The sequence below is a fragment of the Cuculus canorus genome, chromosome 3 (assembly GCF_017976375.1).
Source record: "Cuculus canorus isolate bCucCan1 chromosome 3, bCucCan1.pri, whole genome shotgun sequence".
Lineage (NCBI taxonomy): Eukaryota > Metazoa > Chordata > Aves > Cuculiformes > Cuculidae > Cuculus > Cuculus canorus.
The window spans coordinates 44,545,309-44,572,958 of NC_071403.1; the positions used below are offsets into that span (position 1 = coordinate 44,545,309).

The window sequence follows — 27,650 nt, forward strand, 5'->3', positions numbered from 1 at the left end:
ATAATTAGGAGATTATGCGCCAAGAGGTTAGTTAAGAAATTTCTAAGAAACATTGAGAGATTTTGGATTACTTAAAAGAGGCTGGTAGTAATAGAAATTTTGACCTTATCTCATCTCCAACTATTTTCTTCTTTCACACTGAGCTAAAACACTCCTCTGTGAACCTCCCAGTGCACAAAGGTGTTAGTATAAGTATTTAGGTATAACACTACAACATGATTCTATCTTTATTACAAAAGCAGCTGAGAACATATTTGACATCAGCATGAAATATTTTACCGTCATTTCTGTTTTTAAAGTCTATGTCTACAACTGAAATACTTCAGAGGATGTACGGTCACATAAAATGCGAAGATCATGCAACAAAAACATTACCTGAGAGAAAAGATATTGGTAAAGTTCTTCCTTCAAAAATACACCTAACTGTACGACTAATTTGGAGGGTAAGTTTTAAACACCACAGAAAAGTTGTATCTCTTTCCTTTGCTTCTCCTCTCCAAAACCAAGCAAATCACTACTGTGATTATTTTTTTTGGTGTACAAAATAAAGGTCCATTAAGCGGAAAAATGACAAACAGGTCTTGAAAAGAAAAATATCATCTGCCCTAGTAAGAAAGTTCTAGAATACCCTGTAATTTCATTATCTTAAATAAATACCACATGACATGGAGCAAACATGAACTTGTATCAGAAGTTCTGGTCAGGACATCAGACAACAAAAGGAAGCCCACAGGTACTTTCTGGGTTTGCCACAGCACGTGGGATGTGTCTGAAGTAGCAGCGGTGTGTCTGGGGCAGTCTCCTCCATCTGCACTAGTCATGTCAGCAGTAATCGGAGAGGAACAGAAACTCGCAGGACACGAGTCATACAGACGCTGTATTGCCAGTGTCTAAGGCTGGATGAGATGCAGTTTATCCAGTAAGATTATAGGCAATTCACTGAATCGGCTTGTGCTCATTTCCCCCCCAGTTTAAAACACAACTAATGCTTCCTTTCTTCTCCCTTATGTCTGTTGAGCTTGTAGTCATATCTGCTAAAAGAATTGTCGCCGGTTGCATATCTGCACAGCACAGTATGGAAGGGATGCCACACCTCCAATAGGTCTTTAAAGAGAAGTAAATAAGAACTTCATTAAGTAGAACCATGTTTATAAAACAGTAACAAAATATATACTAGATTGCCCTTAACTTCCACAAAAGTCAGTTCAAACCATTACATGCAGCAGGAGTGAGAGGTAGAAAAGTCTGCATTGTATCAAGATACATAAAATTGCCCAACAAAATGTCATATTGTTGCTTTTTATTTGCTAAAAATAACTGATTTCAAATGCCGACCATTTATTTTGGTAGAAATTACAATGTGAAAATCCTAGCAGAATCCTGTAAAAATATATGTATTTTTTAAAAGTAGGTAATCTCATAACCATCATATTTTACCTGAGGGGTTTCTGATGGGAGTTTAAATCACTTCTATCACGCTTGGAAACTTACAAATAACGTATCACAAATAAGTTATTAAACTGTGATGGTTCCAAAAACTTCAATATATCAAGATGTGTTTGTTCCACTCAGTCCATCGCCATCTTTGGCAAAGGAAACATGACTGTGCATTTTAGAATACTTTAGAAAATTACTGTTCAATCTTCCGTCCCTATATGCAGTTCCCATTGTTCCTTGAATTGTAGGAGATACATTCCTTGGTCCTCTGCTGATTCATCAGATACCTCTGTCTCATAGAGTTTGGACAAAATTCCCTCTCTGTCAGGCTCATCAAACTTGAATACTCCTTCACAAACTTGATTTTCAACACTGGGCAAGGTAGGAATATACAGTCTTCCAGTGTGAGGATCCCAGTCTATTAATACGGTCTGTCCACCTTCTTTCCCTGTGAGGCTCTGTGCTATACTTTCCAGCTGAGCATAGGATGTCTGCCCAGATTTTTCAGTATCCAAGTCCAGCAAGTTGATATGGGTCTCACCTGGCAATTCATCTGCTGCATCAACCACCTTCAAATTAAGTCCCTCTATTTTCTGTCCCAAACAAGGGTCTGTTGCTCTCACTTCTAGTTGGGGACAATACAGCTGTCCTGTTTTCATATCAATCAAGTCCCCCAAAGCAACCTGTGTCTCACCTAGTAGTCCCCTGGGGGCAGAGGTCTTCTCTTTCAAACTGAGGTCTTCTAGTTTCTGACCAGGACCAATGTCTTCAGCCCTTACATCATGTTCATACTCTACAGTCCCTGCATTGTTCTGTCTCAAAGTATTCTTTGTTCCAGGCTGGCCATAAGATGGCCACTCTCCTGTTTGGTCCCTTTCTGCTAAAATATCCTCTTCACGTGAAATCTCTTCATGTGAAATATCAAGCAAGTGTTTTGTTTCCAGCACTTCTTTTGAAGGCAAATCCTTCCCTTCAGTGCCATTATAAACAGTACAGTAACATGGATTTTTCGTTTCTGACAGATGATTGGATTCCTCAGATGGTTTGTACTCATCCTCATTAACAGTGATAAGGTTGATCACTATTTTTTCACATGGTATGAGAACCCTTTCCTTGCATTTGTCAGTGTAGTGCCATACCTGGAAAGCAAAAAAATATTTCAATGTGAGTGAAGTATAATAAAAATATTGTATTGTTGCTTCTTATACTGTCCTATATTTTTAAAATATAAAGCTAGGGTAGACCTTATTAAGAGATTATTTCAATTTAAGGAAGAAGGAAGTTCATCACATAAACCTCCAGGAGTGTCAATACACTCCACTTCTTTTTATTTTATCCAACATAAAACTGTATTATGATCAGCTCTAACATCCATTTTCTCATCTTTGCCAGTTCAAAATAATGGTTAGAACAATTTTGTCAAATTCTGGCTTTGTTGCCACCAGCAAAAACTCAACTCACTTTGGAGAAAACATCAAAGTTCTCCTTGGGTCACAGTTTACAGAGTCTATTCCACTTTTTTTAACCAATGAAGAGGAAGTGCAGTCAAAACCACATCCCACAAGCACAGAGTCAGGTACAATGTCAAGAGATAGCTTACAGAGAATTAAATAATATCAGGTTTCCTTTTGGAGAAGTAGCTCTACAGAAAGCTGAAGTGGAGCATATGGAGCCTGCATTACGCAGTCTGTCACAGGCTGCTTTTGTGACTATGATAAATCATCTGGTTAAACAATAAGAATCTTTCTCAAATGAACAGTATTTCTAAAAGGAATAAATAATGTATGAGCACTCACTAAAGGAAAGCGAAATACAAAAACAACAACCAAAAGCTGCACTTCGGTGCTTTCAAACTTAAATGGAAGACTACGGCCACTAATTGATGTACCAGGTAGTCTGAAAGCTCCCCCAGGCCAGAAGTGCTGGATCAGAACACACTTCTTGTTCCACCTCTCCCTGACCACACAGGGTGCACATGTTGCGCGATATGTAGGTTGAGAAAGGCAGAGAGCATCATTAAAATCCCAAATCTGCATTCATGTGTGACATTAACATCAACTGAATCCAGATGTGGAGAAGTAAAGGTGGTCATAAAAAAGTGCAATGGACATTAAAAAAAAAAAAAAAACCAACACACATAGCATACATATATTAGAGAAAAAAAAAAACAAAACTCCTAGAGTTGGAGTTTAGTCTGCTATTGTGTGGGTATTTTTCAGTAAGTAGCCTTTTATGTTCTTGGACCATAAAGAGCTCTGACCTGCTAGCTCTCCCTTGGAGAGCTATCTCCCTCTACTGTGCCCTGTGCCTCAGAATAAAGAAAGATGGAGAAAGACCTTTCACAAGTGACAATGGGCAATGGTTTTACACTGAAAGATTTAGATTGGATATAAGGAAGAAATTCTTTATTATGAGGATGGTGAGACACTGGAACAGGTTGCCCAGAGAAGCTGTGGATACCCCATCATTGAAAGTATTCAAAGTCAGGTTGGATGGGGCTTTGAGCAACCTGACCTAGTGACAAATGAGATGTTGGACAAGATGATCTTCAAAGGTTCCTTCCAAGCCATGCTGTGATTCCACAATTCTGTGATGAAGCTGGTGCCTTGTCAAATGCAGATGTCTCCATGCACATCTGATCACACTGCACTAGCATCTGCTCTACACCTTTCCAGTCCTCCTCTGTGAACATATTTCCTATCACTTCTGTGCTGCTCTAGATTTCTTCAGAAAGATCAGCATGTTGAAACCAACTCCCTAATGCCTCCCATCCCATGGTGTCACACAGATTGGATTAACATCAAAGTGTTTGTTCATTATTGTAACTGAATATTTATGCTTGAGCAACTTGTTTAGAGATAGCTCTAAGAAAGCTCTGTGGGGCTCACGAGCTGGAAACCAATAGTGTTTCTTAAACTTCATGTTTTCTTTCTAAAAATTAAAAAACTTCACAGCTCTAAGAAGCTTGCAAATGTTTTTACATAGAACTTAGTATCTGTGTTGTGTAAATAATAGAATGTGGGTTTTGGTACATTTTTGGGTGTTAGGAAATGGTGCAGTATTTGAAAGTCTTCTTGAAATCCAGATTAGATTATCTGTATGATGCAGATGTGTTAAATCCTTCACAATCACAATTAAATGGTAAAATGTAGTAATACTCAGTAACAGTCCAAGACAACATCATGAGTTTTCTGCACTGCTTAATTATCTTCCCTTCTTGTTTCTGATTTCAACCAATTAATAACTTCCGTTCACTAAATCTCTACTATGCTTCTTCCTTGATCAGTTTAGGGAGTGCTGACTTCCTAACAGAACTTGCCTTGGTGCACCTCAGACCTTGCTTATGGCAATGACTCTTCCAAAATCAACAGCTCTGCTCTGATCTTCATTAGCTCTGGTCATCTTTTCAGGTTTGGGCATCTTTTTAAACACAATTGCTAACTTGAGTTATTACTCCTCTTTTCTTGCACTTTATAACCCTCAATGTGATATTCTTTTCTTGATCTGTTTGGCAACAAGAGCTTTTATTTGCAACTAGTCATGGTTTCCTCCCAGCTGACTTGGAGCCCTAGAAAATGCACAGCTCTCCTTTGAGTGCCAAGGTTGGCAGTGACCTCCTGCAACAGAGAACACTTACCAAGTTTGTGGGATGTTTCTGTTTGCTGACATGAATATACCTGTGCACACAATACCATATCATGGAAATGAAAAGGACAGCAAGCATGATAGGCAGAACATATCCAAGTACGACTGTTATAGTCTCATCTGATGTTTTATCTGTTAACAAAACAAAAGTTTTCATTGTACTGAGCTACTTTTTAATGTATTCAAATAGTAATGTGCATCCACCACATTACTATTGGATATGGGATGCAAATGTTTCAAATAAACAAGGAATTTGCATAAAACCTAAAGAAAAAGACATTTGAGCTACAGGACAAATTTTTATTATTATCTAAATTATAAATTAAATTACAAAAAGAAGTAATAATCCCTCCCTCAGGTTCTCCTGCTGTTAAATTCTGCCCCCCCTGAGACTGACCCAGCTCTGCCAGTCCCAGACCTCATTCAAGGAGGAAAATATGTTCCATTCACTAAGGCTCAGAGAATACAGATCCTTTCCTTCAGTGGTACTGTTGTACCTTCCAGTCAGTAGGCCCCAGCTATGTTTTATTAAAGGCAAAGATTTTTTTCATCAGAACAAATACAGAGAGAGGTGAGAAACAATGCTAACTTCTCACTCTCTGAATGGACGCATAGATAACATACAAACTAAATCACTGTGGTTTTTTCTAGCTTGTACCTTCTTTTTGTAATCTGCCAATTACACATACCTTTCAAAGTAGCGATGCAATATTCTTTAGAGAATTCACTATGCAAAAGCGGTGTGGTGACATGTATCTGTGCACTGACACAGTAAGCTGTTCCAGGCTCTAACCGGGGCACAACCAAAGTGTTGTTGCTGACAGAGAAGAACCACTGGAAGACATAAACAAGGAATTTTTTTCCCCTTTAACTCTTCACATAAAGAAAGGTAAAGATCTTGTGTACAAAATGTGTCCTAAGCACACAAATTTTCTGGAAAGAATAACGATACTGTAAGAACTGCCAGCTGTATCCTTTTTTCCCCCAAATAAAATTAAGTCATGTGCTCTCTGACTATTTTATCTTTCATCCAATTACTCCTCTACCACTACTGAACAATTTCATGGTTTATATGAAGTAGGACCATGTACTACCTAGCCCTAGCCCTACCCCTAGCCCACATTCTCACGTTGCTGTAGAAGTTGATCTAAAGTATCACTCCAGCCCTGTCTTGATGGTACAGTTCCATAAAATCTTTCAAATTTGGATGTTTGGGTAAAATTAGGAGCAGTAGAATAATGAGTGTTACGTAGACCTTGGAATCTAAGGTAACGTAATTGCTCTTTGTCAAGCATATTTATTACAAAACAAAAAAAGAAGCTCAAACCCTTTTGTATACCTCTAATTACTAATCTTGGCGTTTTAATATTTCCTTTGATAAAAGGTGACCTTTCTGGTGTAAAGCTTCTGTCTCTTTTCAGGAAATTCATAGATTTGCCAGACAGAGATTGTGCCTGGAGGACATGAACAGAAGAATGAGTATTTTTGTAACTGATCACTGAACTCCTCCTCATCTACTGAGAACTACTACTTGATAATTAAATGTAAGTCTGCAGAGAGAGACGAAGATGTTTAGATGTGGTGACAAAGGATGCACTTTGTCACAATGAACTGCAAATATTGCCAATAGACTGACTGTCTGGGGATCAGCTCTGCTAGGAGGACCGGGGAAAGGCAGCAAGCTGAACATGAACCAGCAACATTCCTTTGCCCTCACAGCAGAGGAAGCCCACAGCAGCCCTGGCTGTGTTAACAAGAGAAGAGGAAACTGATGGAGGGGATGGAATACCCCTCCTCCACTCAGGACTCGTCAGGTCAAATCTAAAATACTGTGACCAGTTTTGTTTTCCCAATACAGAAAAAAAACTGGAAAAACTGGAGTGGGTTTACTAGAGGATCACCAAGATGATTTGGGCTGGACCACTTGACCTGTGAAGGGAGGCTGAAAGAATGGAGTTTTTTCCAATTGGAGAGAAGAGATGGCTTTAGGTGGACCTAACAGCAGCTGCCAGGATGACCCAGGGAGGTCATCAAGAAGATGGAGCTGGGGTCTTCACAGTGCTGAATGTTGGGAGAATAAGAGATAGCAGACACAAATTCAGAAAAGAGATGTTCAGATTTGATATAAAGAAATGCTTTTTCCCTAAGAGGAAAGCCAAGCACTGGAAGAGGTTGTGCAGTCTCTCTCCTTGGAGGTTTTCAGGATGCAACTGGATAAACCCAGAGCAACCTAGTGTGATCTCACAGCTGATCTCCTGCTTCAAACAAAACTTTGGACTAGAGACCTCCCAAGCTCCCTTCGAACCTGAATGATCCTGCAGTTCCTATAAGGTTAGGAATATATTTTGAATCTTGTTACGGACTAAGTGCATTTCAGTAAGCACAGAGCACAGATTAAACCCGTGCAGTTCTATAGCCTTGTTAAAGCTTACCCGCTTTTTTGTTTTTTTGTTGAGGACAGACACATTGTATTGCAGGCCAGGATACACTTGAAGCAGAGATACGGATTCTCCCTCAGGACTTCTTTTCCACTTCTCAGGAGCAGTTAAAGTGATTGAAATAGATTTATCAGTAGAAGATATGCTTACCATGGGTGGATCAATTTTAGCTGGAAAAATGAACATATATAAAAAGCAGTCAAATGCACCAGAGGCACACCAATCTTTAAAAGTGGATGATATTAATTTTTTTTTATGTTTTGGGGAGTCTAAGTAGGACTTTGAAAAATGTATTATATTGGTACAAAATTATTTTATCAGTAACTAACAGGATCTTTATAGTGAGAAAGTTAGCACTGACTTGGAATACTGCCTTAGGAATTCCTGTGACTTCGCAGGATAAACAACCTTGAAACTCAATTTGCTAAAATAAGCTAAATTACCTCTAGGTTTGCAGATTAACTGGCATAGATAAGAGATATTGTGCTCCAGAATATGATTAGTCCTTGGTTTAATAAAGCCTTTTCAAAACCAGAGTTCTTTGTAGTGTGGATGTGCCACAGCCTTTATTTGCTTTGAGTAAAGCTTTACTTTAGCATAAAGGAGCATTCAGCGTATATAAGACTATGTATATCACACACATATATCCAAATTCTAATATAATTACTTCAATTACTTCTGCCAAAAGCATAAATGCGAAACATCACCAAAAAAAAAAATACAAGCACATGTTAAAATTAAAATATTATAAGCTTTGAAGGCACGTGAAATCTGGGCACACAGTATTAATCAAGGCGACTGAACACCTGGCTGTACGATTAGCTTTCCTTACTGTCTGTAAGAGGGTTGAATCTTGTGGTCTCTATCCAGTCAGAGCACATCTCATTTAGGAAGGCTTTTACACTCGCATAGTATTGTTCTTCGTAGTCAGAGGTCTCACTGGAGAGGTCACACCACGTTCTGTTGATATTCCTGCATTCTGGCTTTCTAATCCATTTGCCAACACCGTATCTGTATTGAAAAAGGAAGAGAAAGGAGCTGTACAAAAGCTATTGCCATAGTATTAGTCACCTGACAATATAGCACAGAAACTGATCTTGTAGCTGATAAAACAGTTTGCTTGTTTTGCACAGATCTGCAATTTCAAGGCATTCCCAACTTTGGCTAAGATAAAACACAAGATTTCTACCAGTTTTTAATGGAAAATAAATCAAGTAGGCCCTATCAAGAACAGGCCATATGGAACTAACAGGGGTGTTACTGAGATGACTCTGAGCCCAGTTTTGCTTACACAGACCAGAGATTAATCAACTTCAGCCTCCACAGCTTTAGTTTAAACTCTAAACAGAGGACAACTATTTAAATAAAAACAAAGAGTTCTCTCAGAACGGTCAGTAGCTTATCCTGGCGTACATAGACAGATGATGCTCGGAGTCTCCAAGACAAGTGGATAGGAGACTACTCATCATCAACTGTTTCTTCTTTTTCCTGTTTAAAAGAAAGACTCCGTTGGAATACAATGAACTTCAAAACCGTTCTAGCTGAACAAGGGGCGTATACATGCTCCCCATAATGCCTCAGTACTGACCAACTCTTATGCACTAGTAGAAAAAATCAAGTTTTCCTTGGAAAACTTCTGTCTGGATTTGTTCAGAAGGTCCTGCTCTGCACATTATGAAACTCCCTTTGGCTGCTAATTATTAAAGGCATGTGGCAGTTTCTACATCACCACAGGACAGCATCACGCACCAGCATTTTCCACTTAGCTCAAGGCCTTGCTCTCCTCGGCAGAAAGAAGCACATATGAATATTTTTGTCTTCATTGTGAGAGATGGCGGTACCTGTAACTACAGACTCTTCCATGGACCAGTTGACCTTGCCGAGTCAGTGAGCTAGCACTTTCTGAGCATTTTACCTTTTCCACAGTTATCGCTCATTCCATAATTAATGAGCCCTTTCTCCTATCGCTCATTCCATAATTAATGAGCCCTTTCTCCTTTTCCAGAAGGTGGACTATGTTGTTCTTCTGTCAGCACAGCATGCAAGATCTGGGCAAAAGAGGTCACAGTCTCTTGAGTGCAGAAGCAACTCCTTGCTTATTTTAGTAGCCAGTACAAGCTATGGGAAACTTCTGGAGAAATACATTTGTTCTAGTACCATGAAAAATTACTACACTGAGGGAAATGTTCATATTAGAGGTAAAGATTGAGAGTACTACATCATCCATGACTACAATGTCACACTTATTTGTAAGCTAAACTTCCAGCACTGTCCTGCAGTGCTGTCTCAGTGGGAATAAAGGAAATGGATTCCAGTCCTCACAGTCCTTACAAAAGTGCAGGTCTTGAAAACAGGTGGCATCAATTCCAATCATGTTGCTTGGTTATCTGCAATACTTGATAACTTCAGTGGATTTTCTCCTAGACTAGAGAGGCTTGAGAGATCAGAATAAATCTGTGGAAGTTGGGTTTGTTAGAAAATACCAACGGAACACTGGGTGCTGTTAATATTCTATTAAATACTACATGTCCATATCCATTTAAATGTGTACAGAAGGCTAAAATATACAGACGGCAATTCCCAGCACAGTCCTTCGTCGTCTGTCTCATTTCTCAGGAACACCCCTGAAAGCTTCCATGTTGCATCCTACAATTCTTTAATAGGAAGAAAGTCTCCTTATAAATTTTTTGACTGGATCTGAAGCAAGCAGTACCAGAAATTAAAAACTATATTCCCTAAGTCTACTCTCACTTTAGCTTTCTTTTTTTTACTTTTTAGCAACCCCATCTTGCATAAAGATTTTTTTTTAATTATTATTCAAAATGCTTAAATAAAAGGCAGTGGGAGACAAAACAAACAACGCAACTTACACTAAATACTTCACCTTGTAGAGTACTCCATCTCCTGTGCCTTCTGGTGCTGACCAGTGGAGGACATTCTTCATGTTTACAGATTCGAAATGGACATTCCTAGGGTTGGGCAAAGAACAATACAACTCCCCTAAGAAAGAAAATAAGAAACGAACAGTATACATTAAGAATCTGCAAATACATATGCCTCCAAGTTAACCAAAGAAGATACTTATTTTTAAGTAAGCCATAAAATTCTATATACTGCCTTTCTTATCATTAAAAGCAAGATTGTTAGCGATGGAAATTCTTTCTTTTTCAAAAGTGTCCCTAGCTAGTGCAGTCCCAAATTCCACCTGTATGAATGTGTTTTTTCTCTAACAAAAACAGCTTTGCCATTTATGACAGACATTGGTATGGGAATATTCAAGAACCGGAAGCTAAAGCTAGAAAAGTTGAGCCCGGACGAGACATACACTTATAAAACTGTAAAGGTATTTGAAGATCGAAACAATTTAACACTGGAAATTGTAAAAAAAATCCTTGATGCTTCAGTAGAACTCTTGTTGCAGCTGAGTGGACTTTGAAAAATCAAACCACGTATTTTAAAAAGGCGTGTGGCATTTCCTGCAAACACAGCCTCACAAACAGAAGTATGGCTTCACACTGCAGAATCAGACTGGATGATCACAATAGTCCCAGCACCATTTGATCTTCCATGTTGATTCTCCAGAAAGTCAAAAGTGAGCACTTACTGTTAGGTCACTCATCTAAATGGCTGTTATTGCACCAGTTTTTGAAATGAATAAACAAGTAAGTCTGGGGCTTTTAAAAAGCCAGTTTCATGCTTCCTAATACACGCTCCTAATCTAAAACATTCAATCAAGATCCTCACATTGCTAAATTGCTAGCCAAAGAGAGGCCCACGGACCCAGGGGCAGAATCCCAAGCTCCAAGTTGTGACTCAGTCCCAGCGCCTCCTGCCACGAGAACTGTGCCCACCTGAGCAACCCTGAGATCAGCCCTGAAGCTGCAGTTGATGGGAAAGAGCTTCTCGTTACGAGTGGCCATGAGAGTATATTGGGGAAGAGAAAAAGCGAATTTGTGGTTCTTCAGGACTTTTCAAAACTGTTTAGGCTCTTCCTCCAGGGATGCAATTCTAGTTCTTAAGGTAAGAAAAAGAAATTAAGAAAGGGGGAAATAAAACATATTAACACAAACAGTGGGAACCTGTCTGAATTAGTAGTTCTTGACTTTTGTTGCTTCCTTAAGCTGAGTTTAAAGGTCTTTTTGTAGTATATTTCACTGTTACTAGAGCCATAATGTACATTCTCCTGTATTGTAACATATGGTCGCCTTTGTAAGGAAAAGTCACCACCATTTTTCTGATTAACTTGCTGACTCCTAGCTGTCTTAGAGCCAAACAGCAAAAGCTTTTCTTTTCATTACATTTATTAAAATAATTTCCTTGCAATTCTGTGGAGACCAATTACTTTAAACTATATTGGTGGAAGCCCTGGGTTTTCCAAGCCTTTAGCTGTATGTTACTGTTCAAAACAAAGTCTGGTATATACTTGTCTCTGTATCTTCAGATCATAAAACTGTTTATGGAGGGTGTTTATAATGTTGCTCTCTTTTATCTCTAGCAGTTAGCTACTGCTCAGTGGCTTTCAACTTTTTTCTAGCTGGAGAACAAGTTTTGTCAAGCTTATTTATTTACGAAAAGTATGTAGAAAGTCCCATTTCCTTGAACGCTTGGATACAGAAATGCCCAGTGATAGTCATCTAGCAAGAGCTCAAACTATAGACTCAATTGTAATGAAATAGAGAAAAAAGTTCCAAGATGTTAAGAGTACATGGAAGCATCAAAAAGAGACCTCCAAGGATCTGCCTTCCTCTAACATTTTCTTCCAAGTGGGATATACAGAATCTAGAAAATAAAATGTATTGACTTCTCCCCCAAAATATGTCCTCTGGAACTGCTTTTGGTGAAACTAATCCAAATGTAAAGATCAAGCTGCCCAAGTGAGTGAAGAAAACAGCCTCAAACTCACAACATCTGTTCAGTAAAATAGAAGCTCCTAAACCACCAATGTGCTTGCTACTAAGTACAAACCAAAACCTGCTTTACTTGGGCTATGAGAAATAACACATGCATCAAGTTTCATTCTTTGCATCACATCCTAGCACTAACTGTTTGAGACTTCAGAAAACCCATCAACTGCATAATCAACAACAGGGAACAAGAGATTAAAAAAATCAGAAGTCACAGAGTCCTATGCAAGCCCTGGGAAAGGGAGCCAGGCAATCCATGTAGAAGAAAGGGAGAAAAGGACTGAGGAACAATGGAACTTTCTGCTGCAATTCCCATACCGCCTCCAGAGTATGGAGGAGAATACAGTATATACTTCACAGTCCAAAAACCTGCAGAGGAAAGATTAAAAAAATCTAGCCTTTAAGCAGCAGCAGATGAGAAGGAGATTAGTCTCTGGCAACGTGGGTTCTGAGCGAGGCATCCATTTTGCAGTGGTCATAAAAAGCAGAGGAAGATAAACTCTTCAATAAGTTTGTTCATGTCTGTAGGATGGACCAGACTGGGTGCATCTCTTTCCCTCCAGTGGAGATAGCAGTCAAGCCCATCAGCCTTGATCGCTGCTTCCTTGTCAGTTAAACCTACCAGAAAGGCACCTTGTCCCAGGAAGACTGGCAGAGAAGTCTCTAAGTCTTTACACGTGAAAGATAACCTATCCTCCATGCCCACCACAAACAAGGTGGAAAAGGAACGAGATGGTTGCTGGATGAAGGAAACATCTCCCAGAAATAATACTAATTTAGATGATTCTGCCTAGGTGTAGTGGGACAGACTGTGTGATCTCTTAAGGTCACCGCCAGCCTCATTTTGACAAGCTTTTTGCACTGTATAGTAATAAATTTGGCAGCAGTACTGCTGAATCAGGTACAGGACTAAAGCTAAAAAAATTCCCTAACAGCTCATTTTTCACATCTTTTTTCTTTTAACAATTTTTTAAAATGTGTACTGCTTATTAGGCTAATCCGTACTCACAGGATTGAACTGGTCAGAGGCAGGCAGCTCATTACAGACAAGGGATGTTACTTCCATTGGTTTTCTAAAAAGTTTCTCTTTGCCTCTACCTTTTCACATTTTTCCAACCTTATATAAAAACATTTCTTTTCCTTGAGTACATTTTAAAGTAGCAAGAGTCATACATTTGTCTGTTGTATCAAAATATTTTTAAAGTAGGAACATGTAAAGGTGATTTTTTGTTGATTTTTTTATTTTATTTCCCTCCTCCTAGTGCGGTTTCTGCTGTGGTAAATGAAGTTTCAAAACAGAAACATTGACTGCAGCAGAGGAGCCAATCTCAGCACACAAAACCCACAGACTGTATCTTTACAAGATCTCAAGCATTACAACACTGGCAGCATGCTGCTGCCTGCCTGCAGCTCAGTGTGATTTGGAAGGCAGAGGGATCAAGACCGTTAATTTTCCATTTGCTGCAAAAGAAGAGTTTAGTTTCTATTTCTCTTCTTGCCCCTTTAGGGCAAGACTTCTCATGTAAAGGCTTCTTTTGCCCTTACAACAAATCATGCAGGTTTTTTATTCCTCAATTCTGCATTTGTAAAAGAAGAATAAAACTACTGGACTCCCCCATTTCTCCATGAAGAGTTAGGAATAAACTCCTTCATGTCTGTTTGATGTTCAGTAGTATCAGGAGGCATGCACAGAAAATAGATCATACACAGAGCTTGTGTGTCCTGCAGTTATCAGTCAAGAAAGGACTCAAGTATGGGCGTCAGCTGCTTATTTCAGAATGTTGTATATAAACACAATATATCCAGTCATATTCTGATTTTATTTCCACTAATCAGTATTAAAGGCATGAGTGTCACGTAGAGTATTTTCAGTTCATACTGGCTTACGTAAGAGCAGAAATCAGTCATACAGGTTGCTTTGCTAGGTTTAGTCTGCCTCATCGAGAGTCTGCAACAGCTGTCATCACTTCCCAGTATAACCAAGTCACTGTATTTCTTTCTTGGAAAACTCTGCAGCCCTTACTACTGTCTTTGGAAACACTGTAAATCAAACCTTGAGAAATAGCATTCTTTACAACTTCATGACTCTGCACACCTGGAGTGGAAAGAAAGTAATAAGACAGGCTTGTGAGCTTTACCACCACAAAGAGCCGAGTCTTGATCCTAGAACAAGTTTCTGTGAGGCTCTCCAAAATAGACACGAGTTAGACTGAAAACACCTTCATGTGTGACTGAAAAAACCCACTGACGTCAGACAGATTATTCACGAGTAAAGAGCGCATGCCAACTGCCTCATCTTCTCTTTGTGAAAGTGTCTGCTAGGTTAAAAACCTGGTCACTTCTAATCATATAGAGCTCCCTATGTTCAAACTTTGGCTTGGCTATTGCAATATCTATCCACACATGCACCCTCCCCCCCATACAAAGACAAGTATAAACACACTTAATTTCCATGTAACAACTATTATCTGTTCAGTGTATCTGCTTTTTACCTGCTCTGAGGCACGGCTGCCTATCTCAGTGACAAACAGCTGTGTTTAATGTCAATGCTGCACAACAAATACAGCTGAAACTACCTGCTCCCTCTTACTATAAACACATTTGTTAACTTTTCACTTGAGTTGGGCAATCTCGCAGCTGCAAAGCATAAAAATACATAAATACATAAAATCATAAATATTTAGTCTGTATACTGGGTAGAGTTCTGGGGTGGGGAGAAGGCAGAGGACCCACTGCAAGCTGACCTTTTGGCACAGAAATGCCTCCTGTAAAAGTACTGTTGTTGACTGTACCACTCAAACAGAGCGATCATCTGTATCTAACTGTGTCATAGTGACAAGGGTGCAAACACCAAATTATGTAATAAAATACAACAACAAAGAAGGTCACAGGGCTTCACTAAACAACTGTAAGATATAATTTAAGACTCTGAGTGATGTGGAAAGCATTAAGACAGAAAGGCAAGCCTTACTGCAAGACAGCTTTTCCCAGTAGCCACAGCAGTAAAACCTAGGGACTCCTCCCCTACAGTCATTTCAGAATTTAAAAGAGGAATTACTTTTCTGATGACAGAGACTTTGTCTTCAATTGCTGTTGTATTTTCTAATATGAAAGCAGCCCTTGGGAACACCTCTGATGGCAGCATCTCCTTTGTGCTGGGCACCGAATTTATGGGCAACACTGCTGGGACTTCCCATGCCTCATCATTTGCAGTTGCCACTTCAAGGCCTCGGATCTGATCCATGCTGATACACCTCGAAGAGAGGACAACCTTTCAAACAGGTTGAGTCCCCACTTCACCTTTTCCTACATGGAGTTTAGATCCATCAGCAAAGCATCAAGCAATTTAGGATAGGACACCAAATATTTGCTTCTGCTGATGCTCTAAGCTGATGCCCTTTCTTTAGTCTTTCTGCTCAGCTTTGGGTGACTTTCACCGAACTCCGGTGAAATCCTGCTTGCTCCTTCTATGCTGCTGCTTTTCATCTTTAAAAGAATTTTCGCTCTCTTTTCTTTTTCTTCCTCCAGTTCATCTGTCTCAATTTTATGTCGTTCTCCGTGAAAAATATTCCCTCAAACACATCTCTAAGTACAACATAAAAATGGTCATATTAAGTCAGAACATTTAGTATCATGTTCAGTGGCATTCACTAACAGAGGATTGGGGCTGTCTTTTCTGGCACACCTGCAGCCTCAAGCAAGCTGGCACTGGCCATGCAGGAATGCAAGGGATTGCATCAAGTGGTAAACAGGGGAACCGAGCCAACACTGGAGATCAGAAGTTACAGAGGGGAAGGGAAACCCAGAAAAGCCAGGAATACACATTAGCCAATGTCACTACCTGCTATTAGTCATCTTAGCAACAATTTAAACAAATGAGTTAACTTCTTTTAAATTAAGTGGGCATGAAAGTTTTTCTCTGTGCCAATTCTTTTAGACTCAAACTCAACAGGGTGGATAATGAGGAGGAGTAGCAGTTGTCATCATTATAGCTCAGCTGCCTTTCTCCTGATGGGTTGCTGGAGCTCTGCGACTGCTGAGTATGAAGCTGTGCTAGTAAAACCCTATGATTCTAGCAGTGCCGGTGGGAATATGGGGAGGAGTACGGAGGTGATTTCCTGTTCGAGTCATAACAGCACTCGAAAGCTAACCACAAAGCACACTCTTGCCCTCCCAGAACAGAAGCCCGTCACTCCCTTTTCCGATGGGGCACACGGGAGAGAAAGACGGGGACAGAAATGGAGTCATAAGACCAAATGGAAACCAGATGGTGGAACAGACAGAAAAGCATGAAAAGAAGTGGGAAAGGATCAGACTGGGGTATGTGAGGTTTGTTTCTGAAGAAACAGACAGGCTGCCATTGGAAAAAGGTGAACCCCTGGAGGTCATCTGTGGCAAGAGTGGGAGTGGAAATAGAGCCTGAAAAATAGGAGAGATGCAGCAGGCAGACTGAAGCTGCAGCTTGTCCTGACACGTTCTCCTCCTTGTAAAGCCTTGTGTTTATTTATCCAAACCACGTCCTAACTTAGAAAATCACTCCCACAGAGGATATTGGTCAAAGACCATTTCAGACTCAGTTCAGAAAGACCCAGCTTCAGAAAGGAAGAGAAAGTCTTCCCAGTCCATTGAAGGCTTACTAGGAGACAGCTTGATATGGCCACAGCAGCTGACATCCATTCCTTTTTGCTAACTTGTATGGCAGAAAAAAATAAATTGAGTTTTCTTCTCATTCTGTTGAAAGTTTGCAAGCGCAGGAGTAGAGGTCATACTATCTAACCACACCTTGACAACAAAACCTTTCCCTGATGCACTCCAACAGGAGAAAGGTTTTGTAGGTATGTTTTCTATTAATTCTAAGTGATCAATACTGGCCTGAAACAAGGTAAGTGAAATTCAAAGTGTGCTTATCTAAAACTACATACAAACCCTTCAAGCCTTTCAGAGTCCTATCCATGAGAGGTGTTTTGTGCTTAGTTTTGTTTTGTTTTTTTTTTAATTAACAAAACCTCATTCCATTTGATAAGTTTGGAAGAACTAAATTATTTTTAATTAATATTATTACTTTCTTTCCAGTCCAGGTGTGCAGAGTCATGCAGATGTAAAGAATGATATTTCTCAAACTTAATTAAGAACTAAATTAATTTCAAAAGCTTGACACGATTTCACGCACTAGCTGTTTTTTAAAACAGATGTTTTGAAGTTATATAAAATATTTAAAACAGCCCAACTGTCCAGCATTTTATTTTGAGGATATTCTTTTTTCCCCTCAAACGTATTTAGTGTCACCAACTTATTACTTCTTAGATCAACCACAATCCAACAGCCAAGGAAATGAAAGCTTAATTAGAATACCTCTGACAACTTACGTTTGTTTTTCAAAATACCCAAGGATTAAGTAAACTCTCTGATTGAAATATTGTAAAAATTATGCTGTTTGACAGTTATCAGCCGAGTCCTGGGGCACCACATTTTTGAACACTTCTAATCCATCTTTATATAAAAATTCTGGTTTTTACATATCACCTGAGCAACAATTAGTTTCGGCTTTCATTGTTTAGTGCTGGCTAATATCTATAAGGCAACAGCAATCCAATTAGAACTGATAGCATTATATTTATTGCCTAACAGGTGTTGCTGCTTGCTCTCTGACCTACAGATGGCTTGTCTAGAGAAGGGATTTAGCTTTTCTGGGAGTCCAAATTAATTTGGAATAGGCTGCCCAGGGAGGGGGTTGAGTCACCTTCCCTGGAGGTGTTTAAGGGATGGGTGAACGAGGTGCTGAGGGGCATGGTTTAGGGAGTGTTAGGAATGGTTGGACTCGATGACCCAATGGGTCCCTTCAAACCTAGTGATTCTATGATTCTGAATCCACATTTTCCCTTAGGTGTCAATGGAGAATGAGCACTTGCCTTAATATCAGAGCAAAAGCTACTCCTCAAAAGCTGCAAGTCAACCACCACCTTCTGCATCTGAGATTTGAGAGGCAGGACCAACACTCCTAGCAAGCCTGCAATGCTGCATCTCTCGCAGGCAATCAAGCTGGTGTGATCATACAGTCACCCCTGTCTGAACGACCATAAACAAACCACTTCCAGTCCCCAGGTAGCGCTTGCAAATGGCAAAAGGCAATTTCAGGTTCACTCTGTGGAACAGCCAGCAGAGCTCTACGGTTGATCTCCTGGATGGTGCTGGCGAGTGGCCAGCGATACACCAGCAGATATGAGGCAGCGTGCTGAGCATCTCTGTTACTCAAAATGCTCAGAATTATCTTTCCCTCGTGTGCCTCACGTTCACGCTTCTCCCACAGATGATCAAGGACATAAGCAGCTTTGGGAAGCAACTGCCTGCAGAAAACTCACAAGAAATGTAGTTTTCCTCCAGTATCCACTGTTTCTGTTGGCCTCCTGTGAAGTACAGGCTGGTGTCTTTTGTGGCACCATATGACTGTTCTGAGTGTCCCACGGTAATTTCAGATATGAACAAGTCAGTATCTAACTATAGGTATAGTAGTATTTTTACTATCTTTCCTGTACTCAACAAGCATTTTTTTATTAAAACCACCAGTCATGATTTTTAGACTCATTTACTGCCTATAGATTAAAGTGATTTTGCTGTACAGAGGAAGTTATTCAGCATAATCATATCTGTCTTTTACACGTAAGTTATGAAAGAATGCCTCAGAAACGGCACTAAACCCAGTAACAAGCACAGCTGGATCCAAGCGACAGCGCAGTGTCATTGATGAATTCAAGAGAACAGCCAACACGCTTTGATGAAACGAGGAGGAGCCTGACCATTGCATGGGCTGATGGAAAAGCGAGCGCTCAGTCATGTTTGATCTACTGCAAGCTGATTTAGACCCAGGGAGATGCACAGGTCTACTTCTGTGTCTGTCTTCACCCTCCTTAGAGTGCGAAAAAGCCCCGTCAGCAACTATACGTCTCAGTCAGTTTTCTGTGCTTCTGAGCCACATCCTGTGCTTTGCTATTCCGACTACATTACTCCCTAAGAGCAGGATATCGATGTACTTTTGGAAAAGACAAGGGAAGCCAAAGGAAGTGAAGTCTTGTGCAAAGCAGACACAATAACAAATATTAGCTCAACTGCTCCCTCCAGCCTTTAAGAAACCAGTAGGAAATAAATAAACTCCTTTCATCTCAGAGCTGTAATACCCACTCACATGTGTTTTTACGCCCAGTGTGATTAAGCTCAAGTGCGTAAATCTTGGAAACAGCTCATAAGATCCTTGCACTTCTAAACCAACATTCTCTTTTCTCCGGACACATTCCCATCAGAGAACTGGAAGTGGAAAATGGAAAGCTGAAAAATAGCTAAGCTATCAGGTGAAATTTAACACAAGATGCTGAAGTACAAAGTAGGGAAGAAGGAACTACAGTCTGCCTCCTGTCCCTTTATTCACCTTAAAATACTCTTGCAGTAGCCAGGCAGACGGGAAAACCCATCCATTTTGTCATGAGAAGGAGACATAGTTAATTTAATGTCTTCATATGAAAACTACCCCATACCTCCAGTCCTACAATTTGTTTCCATTTCTTTCCGATTTATATAGTTTTACTGTACTTTCTCAAAATGGGACGAGCAGTGGATAAAACCTGCAAGTTACTGGTACGCTAAGTACAAAGTACAAACTGATCTGTACATCTTTTAAACACGGCTCTCTAATAAAACCTCATTTATGTCTGGAAAGAAAAGGCCTGGCTTTCAGAATTCAGACTATTATAAAGCTAAGCTACTTGAAATACGGGAACTTTTGTTTGGCTCAAGAAGGGTGATTTTTCTCTCTCTTAGCTATTAATCCTGTAGTGATAGAAAATCAACACCGCTTCTTGGGGAGATATCAATCAGCAGAAATCAATCTGTACAAGCCACAACTACAAAACCAAACATAAACTGGAACCACACATGCACAAATGACTTGAGTAAATCTAACCACTTGCTTCTCTTGGAATCAAGATTATAAAGGCCACTAAAGAACAACAGCCATGGAAGGGTCAGTTTATCAGCTAGACTGGTGAACCTGAATGTTCTCATGGGGAACCAAAATGTCCATCTAAGTTTTGGACTTTAATCACAAATCCCAATGTTGTTCAAAGTTTCTCCAGACAATGAGCTACTTCCTTTAATCATTTCCATTCCTAACTAGTAGGCAGTAAGGATTTGTCAAGCTGTGGACACCACAAGCAAAGCCAACCAATAGGGCACAGATCACAGCATCATTTAAAGCAACCTGGCACGAGATTGGAAGCTGAGAATGAGACAGTAGGGATGAGCCTTTGACTATATGAACATGAAACTCCTTCTTCATCCACTGTAGTTCTTCTTATGCCAACATCCCTTTTTGTCTACTACATTAAATTTCTTCTCTCCATGCTGGCAGAGAGCCAGGAAATACCACCTAAATACACAAGCTCAGCCCTCCCATATACTTCCATGCTTACTACTGAAACTTAATGTATTCTCCAGTAAACACACAGATTATCACCACCACAATTGCAGTTCAATCTGCTGAATATACAGACATATACTATGTAATACAAAATACTACATGCACAAAATTGTCAAATTTTCTGAGGGTTCAAAAATCATTATTTATTACATTATTTTTCTCCTCTCTGCTGCTGCATGAACATATTTTCCTTCTTTGAATCATTTAGGTGATCAGACAATTTTCTGTGAGTTCTCACCGTATTTAGTAACACAGAGTACTACACACACAGTTACTTCAAGTGCAATCCATAAACTTTGCAGGACAGATACCACAGAGTATATCCACAGAGTGACTAGCCTATTTATTATGTGCACGCTGCACACCTTATATATGAAATACTCTGATGTTTCAGTGCGCTATTTAATACTGTAACTAATACTTATTGGCTGTGTCACAACAACAGATCAGCTTCTTCTCAGATCCAAAAAGTACCTTAAATCACCACGTGTCAACACCTACACCTCTCAGCACTGTTCAACTTCAAGCCAAGCATTTCACTTCTGTCCTTTAAAAATTATGACTGGTGCCCAAGTGCTCTGTGTTTGTGCAGGAATTAAAAGTGGTTGTTCAGGCTCTGTTTCTATCAAAACAAGCCGAGCAAGTCACTTCTGCTGTCCCAGTTCCTGGGGGAGTAAATTGCAAACAGCAGTCTCTCTCCTCCTCTCAAATCCAGGAATAGAATCCACATAGGGACTTTAAAGTTTTCAAAGCATTGTACGTATGCTGACATCAGGAAGCTTTCTCAAGGGTGCACTGTGGAAATGCGAGAAGGAAAGGATGTGAATGATTTGCACTAGAATACTGCCTGCCTTCTAGATGGGTTTTAACATGATGAAATATATCTGGGCATCAGTGTGGTCCCTGAACTCCAGCTCAGCGGCTTAAATGTGAAGCCCATACCGTGACCCCTTTTATGTTTTTATTCAGTATTTCCAAGAACAACCTTTTGATAAAAAGGAGTGTTTCATACTTTTCAGCACCCCAGTAACCGTAAAAGAAAATATACCGAAATTTGCCTAAAGAGAGGCCTGAAGCTGCTTCTCTAAATACAGACCTATTTATTAGTAAAAATACAATAAAGTGGAAGATGAAAGGCAAGTAAATTAAATCAGGTGTGTCAATGCAGACCAAAAAACCTAGGTAACTATCAGAAAACATTTAAAGCGGTAAGCTTTCCAGGATCCATCATGAGGAACATAATTGGTACAGCCACATACCAGCTCCAGTGGGATCTGTGGCCATGTATACATTAGTGAGTAGTACAATCCAATGTGAGGAGGTCTGTTAAATAAAAATGCTGGTATTGACAAAATCTTGTCTATGCTATACACATTTTGGGTTATTTCTTTTTAACATTAGACTAGCTCTACTTGCATTAGATATGCTGATGGAGCACATCTTCAGGACAGCTTCATCCAGAAGAAATCCAGTCCCAAGACTGCACCACAATACAGACAAAAGCACAGTAAGTTAAATGATTGAGAGATTTGCTTCAAAATCACATGCCTTACCTGAACAAAATAGTAAGTACACCTTAAACATATAAAAAAGCTTCTGGTTTTGCAGTATAACATTCAGGCTCATTTCCCTTTCCTCAGAATAAGTAAATATTGTGGTACCAATCTCATTTTCTTTTCTATATAGATCTACAAGATAGAGACTGAACTCCGTGGGCTAGAAATTCAGAAAAATGAGGTTAGGGAAATCTCCACTAGAAGTATGGAGAAAAATTTAAGATTGAGCTTGGTAAATTAGTAGATTAAGATTCTAGTACCTGCAAAGCTCAGAATGTTCTTTCATATCCCTATGAGTTGTGTGCAAAAATTGCAGAACTCTCTCATGCAGTAAAGAATATGCTGCAAGTCTTGACCCTGCTGATTAAACAATGAATTTTCATCTTTTCCCCATCTGCTTTTCCATTTTGCATTTTCTGTGCTTTTTCATTTGTTCTAGAGTTTACATGTTTAAACAGTGAGTGAAACATCGGTTGACCAAAATCCCACTGGAATGCAGTGGCAAGTAAATTTTTTGTCCTGTGCAAACCCAGGTAATGCTTAGACAGCCTACAAGAATAAGACTGTACCCACTAGCACACCACAGCGAAAATGAAAGGTGTTTTGCAAAGGTCCAACTATAAGTATTTAAATGCTGCTGCCAGAGTTCAGAAAGGAATTCAACAAGTGAACCCAAAGGGATGGGCACAGCACAGAGCCTGTAAGATGCGAGAGCTCAAGTATGTTAAGTCCTGGTCTAAAATTGCTTTCCATGGCACCTGGGCTTCTGTACAGTCTGTTCCTATTCTGGCACCAGATCAAGCCCTCAGGACAACTGCATTATTTTCAGCACTGCATCTGCTTGCAGCTGGCAACCCAGACTGCTCCTGTTGGGAGGAAGTACCCAAAAGAGACTCCTTTACCTATCACTTGGGAGAAAGAGCAAGAGCTATGACAGTTCTGCTCCTCATATAATTTTTCCATTGTTAGCAAAATACTCATAGGCTGAATTAAAACTACTTTTACTGTCCCGTGCTGAAGAGGTGAAAATGGAAACCCTATGCTTCTAGCGAATGGCACAGCTTTCCCTTCCATGCTGGTATTGCTGTCAACAAAAACCTACAGTTACATCCAGCTAAAACCTCAGTAATGTGCAAAACACATTCCCTTCCCCCTTGGAGACCCATTAGACAAACCCAACATAAGTTCCTTGGTATTTCTATAAACCTTCTTTGGAAACAAAATCAGTATTAACCTTTTTTTTTAAAAGGGCAACTGAATGCAGATTACACAGATTTTCCAAAACACTCGCACTGATGATCAGTGGACTTAAATAAAAGAAAAAAAAGATACATAAAAGAAGCTGGCATTGGTACCTCTGAAAGCCACTCAAAATCACAGATACATAACAAAGCAGTTTGTCAGTAGAGACAATACTTTGAGGTATGAAGAACAGTCCTTATTACTATCCAGCTCTCACAGTATCTGGAAGTTTTGCTGTGGATTTAAATAGGAACAGACTCTGTCCTTATGTAGTTCATTTACGAGGCAATATTTGCAGCAGAGAACAAGAGCTTGAAGCCAGAGTAGGATTCACAGAATCACAGAATCACCAGGTTGGAAAGGACCCACTGGATCATTGAGTCCAACCATTCCTAACGCTCCCTAAACCATGTCCCTAAGCACTTCATCCACCCATCCCTTAAACACCTCCAGGGAAGGCGACTCAGCCACCTCCCTGGGCAGCCTGTTCCAGTACCCACTGACTCTTTCTGTGAAGAATTTTTTTCTGATATCCAACCTGAACCTCCCCTGACGGAGCTTCAGGCCATTCCCCCTTGTCCTGTCCCCTGTCACTTGGGAGAAGAGCCCAGCTCCGTCCTCTCCACAACCTCCTTTTAGGTAGTTGTAGAGAGTAATAAGGTCTCCCCTCAGCCTCCTCTTCTCCAGGCTAAACAACCCCAGCTCTCTCAGCCGCTCCTCGTAAGACTTGTTCTCCAGCCCCTTCACCAGCTTCGTTGCTCTTCTGTTTATCTCTGCAAAGCCTTGCCCAGTTTTATACTTGAACCATATAAAAAGAGAAAATGTGTGAGATGCTTTTAAAAGCAGCAGCGGATCCACCATGGACACACACTCAACAGTCGTGGTTTACAAGCTTGTTCCCATTTGGTAACATCATTGCTCATGCCCTGGACTGTTGGCTATTAGAACTGTACCCACAGCCTGCGCCAGCTGCCACCTTTTCTGCTCCCTTTGCCTCCTTGTCCTTGCAAGTGTGGCTGTCACCAGAGGACTGCTCTAGTCTACAGGTGGGAGAAGGGAATCGGAGCCACTCAGGACACTGGCACATGAGCTGATTACCTCTGCCAAAAACCCCATCCTGTCTTTTGTTTTCATCTGTCTCTCGACTGCTCACGTAGGACTCCTGAGTTTGGTGACTGTCAATCACAAAGGAAGATAAAAACACCGAAGATGTTTGCTCAGTTACCGCAACACATTTAACAAGGACTATCTCAAGAGCACACCATCAACTTACAACTGAAAATAAATGAATGTACAACTCGTAAAACACAGTTCAAGTGTAACTACAGAGGAAAGAAAAAATGAAGCAACCTTACAGAAATACACAGCCCTCTTCTTCCAGTTAAGTACTGAAGGCCAGAAACAGGACAGAAAGGCACTGCTGCCTGGCCTGGCCGGGCCGTGCGGGCTTTGGCCGCTGCAAGCAGGGGGAGCGCGGCTCGGCTCGGCACGGCACGGCACGGCACGGCTCGGCATTGCCTGGCTAGGCACAGCACAGCTCGGCTCGGCTCGGTACAGCACAGCTCAGCTCCGCACAACTCGGCTCAGCACAGCGCAGCGCGGCTCGGCTCAGCACGGCACGGCTCGGCTCGGCTCGGCGCGGCTCAGCACGGCTCGGCTCGGCTCGGCTCAGCTCGGCTCAGCATGGCTCGGCTCGGCTCGGCTCAGCGCGGCTCGGCTCAGCACGGCACGGCTCGGCTCGGCTCGGCTCGGCGCGGCTCAGCACGGCTCGGCTCGGCTCGGCTCAGCTCGGCACGGCTCGGCTCAGCGCGGCTCGGCTCAGCACGGCTCGGCTCGGCACGGCTCGGCTCGGCTCGGCTCGGCTCAGCTCAGCTCAGCGTCCGCGGGGCCGGGCCAGCTCTGCCGTTTTTCATGCAATATCCGAGGACCCGCGGCGTAGGGGGGCGGCTCCTGTTCCCATCCCAGGAAGGATGCGCATCCCTTCCCGCAGGAGGGAGGGGGGGTCAGCGGCAGCACCTACCGGTGTGCGCGGCGGGGGGCGGCGGCAGGAGCAGCGGCAGCACCAGCAGCCAGCCCGGCCCCCGCCCCGGCCGACCGGCGCCCATCGGGGCTCACATCTCCCGGCCCAGCGCCCAGCACGGCTGGAAGGAGGCGCCGCGCAGGAGAGGGAGGAGCAGCCGGGCGGGGGCGGGGGGGCCCCTCTGCCTCCGAGCCTTCTGCTGCGCCCCTGGGTGCTTTCGCTGATGAGTAACTCTCCCCCACGAAGCCACCGTGAGACGTGGGCAGGATGCTGTGGTCCCCCTTTTTTCGCAGGGGGAGCTGAAGGTGCTACGTCTTTGAGTCTTCAGGCGTCTGATTTTCCCCATTACTTTGCATTAAATTGTGTGTTTGGACGTGGGAAAGGGCTGTGGAGCTTCCATCCCTGGAGGTAAAGAGGAGACTGGAGACCTTATCGCTCTTCACCACTACCTGAACGGAGGTTGTAGCGAGATGGGTTCTGATCTCTTCACCCAAGTAACGAGTGATTGGACAAGAGGAAACGGCCTCAAGTTGTGCCAGGGGAGGTTTAAATTGGATATTTAGGGGAAAAAAAAAGAAAAAAAAAATACAAAAAGAGTGGTGAAGCATTAGAACAGGCTGCCTGGGAGTCACCATCCCTGGAGGTGTTCAAAAAACATGTAGATGTGGTACTTTGGGACATGGTTTAGTAGGTATGGTGGTGTTGGGCTGACGGTTGGACTGGGTGATCTTAGAGGTCTTTTCCCACCTTAGTGATATTATGATTCTGTGAACACCCTGCTCCACCCGGGTTGGACTAGGTACAAAAGCTGTGTTCTCACCTCAGCAACTCCGTGATTGTGAGAAATAACATGGTTTTGTTGCAATTTGAGCTCTCGTGGAGTTTATGAGGAGCTACTCAGTGCAAGGGTCAGTAAGAGCAGAAGGAGGTGAGAAAACCTAAGAGGAAGCATGCTGGGCTTGTGGGGTGCTATAGACTGAATACTTGGAAAGGCTCTAGCAGATCAAAGTGCTGTGACATGGACCCTTCTCCTTTCCTCAGATGGACCCCTGCCTGCTCCTTTCCTGCCATCAGGTCTGTTTTGCTGTCCTCCTACTTGTTTTCTTCCCTTTCTGCTTATCTCCTCCATCCGGGCATGCTTTTGTGTTTTCTTGGTCCTTTTGTCACCTCCCTGCTGTTTTCCTCTATGGTGGTGCAATCCCTCACCTTGGGCCAGTTGCTGATCCAGGGTAAGCCGGGCATGTTGGGGTAAATAATTCCCATTGTGAAAGTGCAGTGAGTGTGTTAAGGCACTCCTGGGTGTATCTGAAACCACTGTGCTTGGGAAGGTACCTTCACAGCCTGAGAAAGGGACTGATATTGGTCACCTCCTGCCAGCCTGGTGCACCTGCTACCTGAATTGTAGCAACGAGACTAAGACTGTACAATCTGGAAAGTACTGGAATTGTATACTTGGTAGGAATTACCATGGTTACTTAATATAAGTCATGGCCAGAATGAAAAGGAAAATACTGACTGAAGTCAATCATTTGTGACTCTATAAACAGTGATCCTAAGTGAGACCTGAGACCCTTCAAGATCTCCTGGACCACAGCAGGTTGTGACCAGTATCTCCTCCTGAACTGGGCCACCTTCCAGGGTAGACTTCTTCAGGTTTAAAGAATGTGTGCTAACGAAGCCAAAGGCAATAGTTGTCCCCTTGAGGTTTAAGGAGCCTCTGCTCACAAAGCCAATGGTGACAATAGACTTCTCCAGATTAAAAGACCCTCTGCTGACAATGCTTGTACATCAAAAGCGAGTAATTCATTAAACTCAAGAAGAGGGAAACTTTTGGGCATATGCATACCTCTGCATATTTGAATCCATGTACCTTTGTATGTGTGTCTATATATCTCTGTGTGTGTGGTTTGATTTAACCTTGTACAGTGTGAACCTTGCCAT

At 41.5% G+C, this 27,650-nt stretch overlaps 1 protein-coding gene across 5 annotated transcripts; it reads right to left on the reverse strand.

The window, feature by feature from the left end:
• On the reverse strand, nt 1–27,650 carry IL20RA (interleukin 20 receptor subunit alpha). Of its 5 annotated transcripts, XR_008449396.1 has the most exons (8): nt 25,710–27,650; nt 10,391–10,520; nt 8,353–8,531; nt 7,515–7,690; nt 5,772–5,916; nt 5,075–5,214; nt 1,438–2,576; nt 7–1,104 (listed from the first exon to the last, which is right to left on the reverse strand). XR_008449396.1 is itself a non-coding variant. In XM_054063950.1 (7 exons), the coding sequence occupies exons 2-7, from the start codon at nt 10,455–10,457 to the stop codon at nt 1,638–1,640; spliced, it is 1,632 nt and encodes a 543-aa protein (XP_053919925.1). In that variant the 5' UTR covers nt 10,458–10,520; nt 25,045–25,160; the 3' UTR covers nt 1–1,637. The 5 variants fall into 5 exon arrangements, 4 of the variants coding, with proteins under 4 accessions (XP_053919925.1, XP_053919924.1, XP_053919922.1 ...); XM_054063950.1 differs by lacking the exon at nt 25,710–27,650 and adding an exon at nt 25,045–25,160 and having other exon boundaries at nt 1–2,576; nt 10,405–10,520; XM_054063949.1 differs by having other exon boundaries at nt 2–2,576; nt 10,405–10,520.